General features: G+C 40.0%; 1 protein-coding gene and 1 pseudogene across 1 annotated transcript; both read left to right on the top strand.

Annotated features, from left to right (window-relative positions):
• Window positions 1-4,731: 4,731 nt before the first annotated feature.
• Window positions 4,732-5,574, top strand: LOC108398682 (olfactory receptor 52B4-like). The gene has a single exon (XM_017662842.3). The coding sequence runs from the start codon at window positions 4,732-4,734 to the stop codon at window positions 5,572-5,574; it is 843 nt and encodes a 280-aa protein (XP_017518331.3).
• Window positions 5,575-10,669: 5,095 nt separating this feature from the next.
• On the top strand, window positions 10,670-11,161 carry LOC140844181 (RNA polymerase II subunit A C-terminal domain phosphatase SSU72 like protein 5-like; annotated as a pseudogene).
• Window positions 11,162-11,405: the final 244 nt, after the last annotated feature.

The raw sequence follows: 11,405 nt of genomic DNA, 5'->3' as shown, positions 1-11,405 counted from the left end.
GTATTATCACCTGCCCTTTCAGTTCTAGGAGGAACTCTCTCCCACTCTCACCACTTTGTCACACTTCCTGCTGCTGGCAAATCTTTTAAACTGTGGCCTTTTAAACTGTTAGGGATCAGTGTAGCATTCCTGACCTCCACAGGTGACAGGAGTCTCAGCCTCCCAGAGTGTTCCAATTCTCCCTGGTGTCCAGCCCCATAAATCATCAATGCCCAGTGCAATGTGGGCTCGTGTTTCCAGAGCACATATCCAGGGCCAAGTGTGCAGCATTTCTGAACACTTACACCCTCCTTGCTCCATTCCTCTCCCTCCTGTTTGTGGGCTGGTATGGGGAAAGACCTTATCTCCCGATCCACTGTGGCTCTGCCACTTTACTTTTCTCAAAGTGGTCTTCTCTTCCTCAGCAGGTGTAGATGGCCTGTTCTGCAGCCTTCAGGTCATTTTCAGGGTTAGTTGTGTTTGCTGTAGTTGCTTCCTTGGGTGTACATGGGAGGTGGTTTCTGCTTTCCCTACCTACTCTTCCATCTCTTCCTCATTGTACTTTTGATTTGCATTTTCCTAAGGAAGAATAAAATTGACCATCTTTTCATACTTATTGGCTATTTTTTATCCTCTTTGAAGATGATTATACAAATCCTTTGTCCAGTTTTCAATTGGGTTATTTGTCTTTGAACTCTTCCTGGAGTAATAGCAGACTAGCCCTCAAATATTATGATAGTAAACCAAAAGGTCTGGGAGGTAAGAGCATCTTATGGGAAAGTTTTGTTTTATCTTTATGACCCCAGTGCATGTACCTCTCATAGTTCTCTATATTGACTGATCGTTAACTCCCACAGGGAAGTCGGGGTGAAACTCTGGTATACTAGACCAGGATGAAATCCTATTCCTGCCACTGTCCTATCATAGGACCACTCTCTTGCATGCATCCTACCTGATGGACATGATTTGAGTATGCTAGTGTCATTAAAACATGTATCTTATCACCCTTAAGGTTATTTTCTTCCACAGTCCCTGTGGCCTGGACCCACCTCCTGGCTGCAGCTGCCATGTGATGATTTCTCTTAACTCCCTACCTGTTCAGCTACTGAATGACTGTGGGATGGGTGAGGTTTGGACTTAATCTGCATAGGACTTTGATCCTAGCTGAATCTTATGGCTTGAGGATGATCATTTTATTGCTGTTGTTATGGTATATTATTAGTCTGTTTATAGTGCTCCGGTTTTCTTGCACAGGGGCCATTGCAGAAGATGGGGAGTGCGTAGACTGTGAGGCTAGATTTCTGAGGGGTGGGCTGTGATAAAAGTACAATATTTCCAGAATCTCTCACCTGGCCTTAGTTCATCTCCATATCAATAGGTGTTTCCAAGCATTGGAGAAAGAAGTCCATCTCCATCTAATAGGTGATTACATGGGGGAGTGAAGGCCTATTTGGACTGGAGAGGTTGTGTTGAGTCCCTTTTTTTGCAGATGAGTCATGGGAGAGTCCGGGGAGCGTAAGTGGGCAACTGCTTGTTGGCAATAAATGGGCTTCTCTCACTTTGTTTCTCCCTTTGATTGGTTTTGGTTTCAAAGGTAATTTGCCCTGGGCTGGGAAAATATTTTCCCCCTGAGTTACAGAAAGGCAAAGAAAATAAAAATGTTTCAGAAATGTGAAGAATCACAAGTATTTTACCAATTGTACAGGGACATTTATATTCCCTTAGGAAATAATTAAAACTCATTATTAATGATTGCAAAATATGAGTATAACAAGCACTTCAGGGATGAATATAGCTTTAACATCATCTTTAGATGAAGAGCAAAATTTTGTGTGTTATCTACATTTTAATTGCATACATTGATATTGTAGAGTGCAAATAACTTTAATGTTAATTAATTTAATTCAATATTTAATACCAGTTTAGGTATTAAAACAGGCCTGTATTACAAGGCTGGTTTATCTGGGACAGATTTTCTTGTGTTTAAACATAAATGTGAATACTTGGTGTCAGGGTGCAGATTAGAGCATGCAGGAGAAGCAGGAGAGAAGATAGGGAGCAGGGGAAATGGACTTAAGTTTCCGGGATGCAGGCCATTTGGGACGAGGACAAAGCTGGTGGAGAAAGCTGTACCCCTGGGTCCCTGAGACAAGTGCTTCTCTCAACGGCTTTCATGAAAGACAATAAACAGCACAACTATCTGGCTTCCAAAAAGCTGAATTTCATCACCAATCTCATGGCTGTTTCTGAAGACTTCATAAAGGTTAGTGGGTGAATTAGACATCTGGAGTGAAATAGTTTAAGCATCAAGGTAAGGACTGGGCTGGTGATGTGTCCAGACAGGCCAGATTCTTGGAGGCTATTGATATGTGTACACAAAGAATAATAAAGACCAGAGTCATAAAGCCATTGTTTATAGTAGAAGTGGAAGGTGAGTTCTGGGGAAGGAGGATGAGATTGTATGGACAGTTGAAGTTAGTAAAAAAAAAAAAGAGAGAGAGAAGTAATCCATTATATGACAAGTGTCCCAACAATTTGACAGAACATGAGAAAATAGAAATGATACTGACTGAGACTTCAGACCTCTGTTTGCAAATATGAGAATTTCCCTGAGAATTACTGGGATCTGTGCTGGGCTACCCAAAGCAGGGTGTAGGAAGCAGACCAGGACATCTTGGGCAGGTGAGAGAAGAGACCTGTGTGACAGGAGCATTGAGTGTGGCATTTAGGATGAACTGTGTCAGACCAAAGTCATTCTAACGTTGTCAGGAGACCAACCGAGCGGGCAAATACTCAACCTCTGAAGTCCCCTGCTTCTCTCTCTGGCTTCAATCAGTAAAATTTCTTCTGCTGCTCCCTTTCCCCAAACATGGGACCGTCACCATCTTCCATAATCTGCCCTCCTCTACAGCCTTGCCTTTGTTGATTGTGTCTCCCATGCCCTTTTCCTTCTTGCTGTCTTCCTCCTTCCGTTTCCTGATCAGTTGTGCAGCACATCTGCCTTATGTCCCTCCAGTGTTGTCCCACTTGTTATCCTGCAGAAGGTCAGCCACCATCACTGGAGAGAACTTGTCTTACAGAACATCCGGGTGCCCTACGGAAGGCAGTGCCCTGACCTAGAACAGTTGACTGGCTTCCTTTGATTGGTGACTCTGATGGCAAAACACTTCCTCAGAGTACTTGGAAGATGGTCATTGGAGCTGATTTTCCTCTGCAGAAAGGAAAATCAGAGGCTCTAAGGAGGTAACTGGAGTGGAAGAAAAAATGTTAATGAGGATAAATATAACTCAACTACTGAAGTAGATCTTTTCTTTTTTTTCAGTTTGGTATCATTAATCTACAATTACATGAAGAACATTATGTTTACTAGGCTCCCACCTTCACCAAGTTCCCCCCCCCCCACGTACCCCGTCACAGTCCCTGTCCACCAGCGTAGTTAAGATGCTGTAAAATCACTACTTGTCTTCTCTGTGTTGCACAGCCCTCCCGTGCCCCACAGACACACTATACATGCTAATCATAATGCCCCCTTTCTTCCCCCTCCCCTCTTGTCCTTCCCTTCCCACCCCTCCTGCCCAGTCCCTTTCCCTGTGGTAACTATTAGTCCATTATTGGGTTCTGTGATTCTGCTGCTGTTTTGTTCCTTCGGTTTTCTTTTGTTCTTATACTCCACATATGAGTGAAATCATTTGGTACATGTCTTTCTCTGCCTGGGAAGAAGATGTGGTACATAAACACAATGGATCTTTTCTATTTTTAGATCTTATTAAATACCTCTTCAATAGGGGGAATTAACATTTGTCTCCAATTCTTCAACCTGTCTGGCTACAAATTTGGTTTTCTCTTAAATCATAAGCCCTCAGGACTCAGGCAGATTCTCCTTTCCCCCTATATTCCTGGTTTGTAATATGGTGCTTAATTAAAAATAGTTACTGCTTCCTGAATGGCTGAGATAATGAATAAACAAATGTACATCAAGTGTGAAATGATAAAATTTTCACCTGCAGAAAAATCTTCCAAATATGATGCACTTTCATTACTGCAATAATGCTTTATTTTCCCAATTTAGCCATTTCTAAACTTAATTCCCTAAGGTGTGAGCATGAGCAGTGCCTCAATTCAGGCACACAGGTCTGGTCAATCTCTTTAAAGTTCTCTTGACTCTCTTAATAAATGAGAAATTGTATGCAGTGAAGTCAGATAGATTTCAAACTCATTTCCATGATCTGGGCCAAATATCTATCCAACCACCTGGCCTGCTTTCTTCAGTACTCCCCATGCACAGCCACCTGGAGCTGAACATTGTTTCACAAACATGCTATACTTTTATTTGAATACCCACATTTTCTTCTGCTGCTTCTCTCTCTTTTCATTATTCTCCTTATGATAAACTGCTCATCACAAGGTCAAGAAACATCTTGTTACAGCCTTCCTTCAAGGAACATATATATATGTTACATATAATGATTTCATTTGTGTATTAATAATCCTCTGTTTGTAGGAGAAATACATACAGTAATATGTTTAATTTTATTAGCTGGAGTTATATATGTCTTTTAATTAGACTATTACTGGTTGAGGTTGAGAAAATAACCTGTTGACTTTTTAAATTTCTTATCTGCATGTTCAAAGAAAATGGAGAGTGTGAGATATGTCAAAGACTCTTTGTGACTTCACACAGAACTCTTTGAGAAAATCTGTATTTTCTTCTCACTGTGAATAGTGGGTGATGTCTCTGATGGTCTCCAAAGTATGACTACCTTAAACCACACTGATGTCAGCCACACAGTCTTCCGCTTGCTGGGCATCCCTGGCCTTGAGTACCAGCACATGTGGATTTCCATCCCCTTCCTCATTTCCTACGTCATCACTCTCCTTGGGAACAGCCTGCTCATCTGCATCATCCTCACAAAGCGCAGCCTCCATGAGCCCATGTACCTCTTCCTCTGCTTGCTGGCCGGAGCAGACATTGTCCTCTCCATATGCACAGTGCCTCAGGCCCTGGCCATCTTCTGGTTCCATGCTGGGGAGATCTCCCTGGATCGCTGCATTGCCCAATTCTTCATCATCCACTGCTCCTTCATGTCTGAGTCAGGGATCTTGCTGGTGATGGCCTTTGACCGCTTCATTGCCATATGCTACCCACTGAGGTACACCACTATTCTTACACATGCGCTGATTCAGAAAATTGGTGTGACAGTCTTTCTCAGAAGTTATTGTACAATTTTCCCAATCATATTTCTTTTAAAAAGGTTGACTTTCTGCCAAAACAATATCATTCCACATACCTTCTGTCAACACATTGGTTTGGCCAAATATGCTTGTAATGACATTCGAGTGAACATCTGGTATGGACTTTTTGTCATAATGTCAACAGTGGTCTTAGATGTCCTGCTAATTTTTGTTTCCTATCTAGTGATTCTCCATGCTGTCTCCCACATGCCTTCCCAAGATACTCACCACAAAGCTCTCAACACATGTGGCTCACATGTCTGCATCATCATCCTTTTTTATGGGCCTGCGATCTTCATAACCCTTACTCAGCGGTTTGGACGCCACATTCCACCTCATATCCACAACTGTCTTGTTGGCTAATGTCTGCATTCTGGTTCCACTGATACTGAATCCCATCGTTTATGGGATCAAGACCAAACAAATCCGAGAGCAGGTGGCTCACATATTTTTTCCAAAGCAGAAGTAACTTTGGAAGAGAAACAGAGTTTTCAGCATCTCTAGCCATCCATGATGTGATCTTTAGAAGTGATAGGTGGGAATAGTACTAGGAAGCTGAAACACTAGGAAATAGCTCAGTGAATTCTGTTTCTGGAGCAAGTTCACCAGGGAGGTTATAGGACTTGGATCTTCTACTGCCAAAGCAATAGAGAGAGCAGTGTCATGCTTGACTCAGCAATCTAGTTCCTGCACAGAACCTGTGGCCAGACAATTGAGTTTCCAAAATCATGTAGCCTCCATGTTATCAACCTTATTTTGGTAATAGATCAAATGAGAACAGTGCCCTGGCCTTGGAATTTGTTCAGTTATTCCTTACTGAATTTTCACCCTCTGAGACATCCTGTGACATCCCTGAACAACCACTTACAAATCACATACATACAGTGTTTCAGTTATGCAAGATGAATAATTTCTGGTGATCTAGTGGACAAAATAGTAATTATAGTTAATAATACTGTATCATACATTTGAAATTTGCTGAGAGATTTGATCTTAATTGTTCTTATCACCTATACATGAATGGTAACTATGAATGTGATGAATAGGTAATTAGCTTACTTGTGGTTGTCATTTCATATTTGATATATGTATACATATATCAAAACATCATGATGTACACCTTAAATAAATGCAAGTTTTATCTGTTAATTAGACTTTAGTAAATCAGGGGAAAGAAGAATTCACTAAAAATAACCATTAGATTGGTTACTAATTTGGTGTGTATCCTTCCATATTTTTCTCTATGTGTCTTTATGTATCCTTGTGAAGCTACCTAAAAATTACATGAATATATCCATAAATATAGACAGACACTAATGTGATCTGTCTATATTTATAAAAAAAGGATATTAATCAGCAGTTTGTCATGTACCTTCACCTAATATGTCCATGACTTACATCACTAACTATGAGAGGACCATATGAGTAAGTGTCAGTCCCTGAAAAGGGAATTTTCTGTGCAACACTTGTCATGGATACTGGAGGTTGGGTTCCTATTCTTGACCAAAGATAATTCTTCTGGTATGACACTGAGTCTTAGGCAAGGGAAAGCAGCTTTTGGGCAGGGAGAATTTTCCTTTAGCCATCATGGTTCTTCTGGCAGGTCTAAGAATCAAATTGACTTGAGACAGATAAACAGGGGAAATAACCAAAGTTTAAGTATGTGTACACAGAGGCCGAATCATGAAATTGTGACCCAAAGTAATGACCAAGTCAGGCAGTTTTTATACATTTTAGACAAAGAGACAATAAATCTGTGAGGACTTGAAAGGACAAAGAAAACCTATGTTTGGGATCTTCCCCTAGTAAGGATTCCAGTGAGCATTAGTAAATTAGTAAAAAAGTAACAATATTTGATTTTGCAGCATTCTGGGGTTCTAAATTCCATATATCCGGTCAATGATGTCTCTTTACTTCCCAGTACAGGGAAAGTAACTTTCACCTAGGAGACTTATTTCCTGATTTGAGTGGGGTAACAGACAAGAATATTCCTCCTGCACTGGATGGGTCTCCAGTCACTTTAATTCAAAGTCAGTATGCCCCAGTGGCACGTTTTTGGTTGGCCTCCCTTGGTGACTACAGGGGAATCTGTGATGCTCTAGAGTGCTGCCTTATTACAGCCAGCTCCTGAGTGGTGAAACTGTTAAGCAAAAATAATAGACATAAACAGGGTGAAGAGAGAATAAAGCCAGTAAAGCCCACTAAAAGAAATCAAAAAATTAACCAGATAAAGCCAGAGAGCCAGAAAAGATTCACAGAGTTAATGAGTTAATGAGTTTCAAAGGCCAGCAGTAACTTAGAATGCCCGGATATTTCCAAGATAAAGAAAAATATCAGAGCACAGCCTGTGTGTTCATTGTATCAATTAGATCAGGCCTTGTGAAATATATTTAGGCTGCAAAAAGCCCAGCTTATTCTTATAATTAAACTGTATGCTGTTTTTTTCCTCTTCTTCCTGCTCCTTAATCAAGTAACTTTGTAACCAGGGCTGATGACAGACCTCGAAGTGTAAATAAACCTAGTTGACAAAGAATGCCAGATCCAGAACAACACAGTCACCTACATAACCCTATACTTAAGATGATTGGTTGTAGGTAATAAATGGATTTCCCCCACTTTATTTCTCCCTTTGGCTGATTTCACTTTCAAAGGTAATTTTCCCAAGGCCTAGAGACAGATCATCAGCTCCAGAGATACAATTAGACTCACATTTTGGAAACTGGCAGTATCATCAAAGTGTCAAAACATTAACGGAAGTCGTTTAATCAATTCCTGCTGACAAGGTTTCTGTTACAGAGATACTCAAGTAATTGAGTTTTATTAATAATCTATTCTAAATTTTTGTTAAAGAGACTTATGTGCTACTTCAACTGGTCAGGGTTTTTTTAAACTTTTTGTCTTTACTTTTAATTAATTAACACAACAAATATTTATTGAATGACTATTATGGGCATGACATTATGCTAAGTATAGGTAACATTGTTAAACAAAAACACTCACAATCCCTGCTCTCAGGATACTTCAATCCAGTGGGGAAGAAAGATAATAATCAAATTATCACACTAATGAATGCACTTTCATAAACTCTTTGGGATTTCAATGGAAAAGTGTTTTGAGCCTGGATGCATGACGAACATAGACTTCCTTGACGAGCATGATCTTTGGATGTGATCTGATAGCTTAATAGACTATTTACAATGTTTTTATGGATGGAGAACCTTGAAGGATAACAAAGAAGGACATTATATAATTATAAGGGGTCAGTCCAACAAGAGGATATAACCATTGTAAGTACCTATGCACCCAACATAGGAGCACCTAAATATATAAAACAAATACTAACATAATTAAAGGGGGAGACAGATTGCAACACCTTCATTTTAGGGGACTTTAACACAGCACTCACATCAATAGATCAACCAGACAGAAAATAAATAAGGGAACAGAGGCTCTGAACAATACTTTAGGTCAAATGGACTTAACAGATATCTACAGATAATTCCACGCAAAAGCAACAGGATACACATTCTTCTGAAGTGTACATGGAACATTTTCCAAAATAGATCACATACTAGGCCACAAAAAGAGCCTCAATAAATTCAAAAAAGATGGAAATTGTATCAAGCAGTTTCTCAGACCACAATGGTATGAAACTAAGAATAAATTACACAAGGAAAACTAAAAGAGCCCACAAATATATAGAGGCTAACAGCATGCTTGTAAATAATCCATAGATCAATGAACAAATTAAAACAGAAGTTAACCCATACATTGAGACAAATGAAAACAAAAATTCAACAGTCAAAAATTCGTGGGACACTGCAAAAGTGTACTAAGAGGGAAGTACATAGCCATACAAGCTTACCTCAAGAAACAAGAATAATCCCAAATAAACGGTCTAAACTCACAATTAAAGAAACTAGTAAATGAAGAACAAATGAAACCCAAAGTTAGTAGAAGGAAGGACATAATAAAGATCAGAGCAGAAATAAATAAAATAGAGAATAATAAAACAAGAGAAGAAAATCAATGAAACCAGGAGCTGGTTTTCTGAGAAAATACACAAAATACATAAACCTCTAGCCAGACTTATCAAGAAAAAAAAGAGAGTACGCAAACAAAATCAGAAACAAAGAAGGAATAGTCACAATGGATACCACAGAACTACAAAAAATTATTAGAGGACATTATGCAAAGTTATATGCAATTAATTAGACAACCTAGAAGCAATGGACAAATTCCTAAAAAAATAGAACCTTTCAAGACTGATCCAGAAAGAATAAAAAATCTGAATAGACCAATTATCAGTAATAAAATTGAATTGGTAATAAAAAATTTCCCAACCAACAAATGTTCCTATCATATGGCTTCACAGCTGAATTCTACCAAAAATTTAAAGAGCTAATAAACTTCCTTCTTAAAGTATTGTGAAAAGTAGAAGAGGAGGGAATAATAATGTATTTTAGTATGGAAATATTCAAAGCTGTACTTGAAGGCATAGAAAGTTGGCAGACGCTTCAGTTCCTTGGTGTCCTTGAAAATCATGATTTTAGGAGTATCAAATGCAGAAAATGCTGTATTACAGCTCCTAATGTACTCTGCAGGGATGTTGTACAGAGTGTGATCTGTTTGTATTGGTGAATGATTCTGTGAATATTTGGGCTTACATACACTCTTCCTATGTAACTCCAATTTACACAGTTACATTGCTTGAAAATTCAAATATATATTAAAGTGCAATAATACTTGTAATTATATGTATTATTGAATTAAATGTAGTTTCAAACTTGTTAAATAGAATTTCCAACCAATTCATGAACAACACATCACAGAGAAGTGACATGCTTAATAGTTAGGCTAGTTTACTTGGTCACTATCTTTCTCAGACCTCCTTCACCATGTAAACCCACAGCTATACATTTCAAAAATGCTCCCAACAGGGTGGCCAAACCCTTGTTGAGATTTAGTAGTTTGGGTGACTTAATCACCTTGATTAATTCGTTGGAGAGGCCAGTGACAAGTTTCCAAGCAGCCTAGTTCTCTTGGCTAGTATCATAGCACCTTATACAAAAGTGAACCCACAGGGCTAACTCTGGATTTCAAAATGCTCCCACTGGTGAGTAACACCTTTGCTGAGAATTAGAGTTTTAGGTGACTTAATCACCATGTCTATTTTCATGATTAGATTAGGCCCTCTGGGTGGAGCTGATATCATAATGGGATCAATCAGGAAGTCCTGGAAGTCTCCTCTCACTCCATGAAGGTGGGTGAATGTAAGGCCAGTTCTGTTCTGTGACACTTTGCTAGTAGCTGGAAGAGCTGTACCAGGTGGTGAGCCCCTTGCCTTCTGAGTCTTTGTATCACTGAAGCCCAGGCGTCTCACTGAGTCCCAAGTGGCCGCCGTCATGTCCTCATCCCTACTCAGCCTGGCGGTGATGTATGAGTAACACAAAGGAGCATGGAAGCCCACCGCATTCTCAGGAAGACAGGGTTATGTGCCCGGCCTTTCCAACTGGATCTTGCCTGAGGCTGCCAGGACTGACACCCAACCTCCCTGTGTTTCACAATTTCTCCACGACATGTAAACAGATGTACAATGACCTTCTCATGAGAGACAGGGAACACTAGCAGGAATGGAATCCTACACCTCTTGGGGTGAAATGAGAGAATGCAGCTCCACCCAGAACTATTTCAAGAGTGCAGTGAAAGCTTCGTTGTCATCTTTACCTGTGAGGAGAGCATCTATGACAAAGTGGTGGAAGACCTGTGTGCCAGAGGACAGGCGACCTCCCAGCCTGTGCATGTGTCAAGGTGCCCTTGGAGGCTGCCCCACCTGTGAGCTCTGCCAGTGCCTCCAGCTGGTAGACATGAAAGACAGTCTGGATAAGCTGCTCTTGGCAGTGGAGGAGAAGCAGGAAAGAGCTTTCTTCACACGGCCTGCTTCTACTGAAGATCTTCATAAGCTTGGACTCCTTCATCAGTGAGAACTTGTGCATGAACTCTGATGATTATGTATATCCTGTGAGTAGTGTCTTCAAAGCCCTTTCCTCTAAACGCCATATATATTGTTAACCTTAAAAATAAAACAATCATCTTACCAGCATAAACAGGTTTATTCAGGTATAGCAGGAATTGCAATCTGGGACCTTCAAGTTACAGCAGAATCATAGACATGTCTGGAAAACAAAGGAGGG

The sequence above is a fragment of the Manis javanica genome, chromosome 11 (assembly GCF_040802235.1).
Source record: "Manis javanica isolate MJ-LG chromosome 11, MJ_LKY, whole genome shotgun sequence".
In the NCBI taxonomy this organism is placed as follows: domain Eukaryota; kingdom Metazoa; phylum Chordata; class Mammalia; order Pholidota; family Manidae; genus Manis; species Manis javanica.
This window is presented reverse-complemented; position numbering and strand designations above follow the sequence as displayed.

What these genes read in the sequence shown, in the direction of transcription:
- LOC108398682 (XM_017662842.3), top strand. Translation starts at nt 4,732, where the DNA reads ATGACTACCTTAAACCACACTGATGTCAGCCACACAGTCTTCCGCTTG.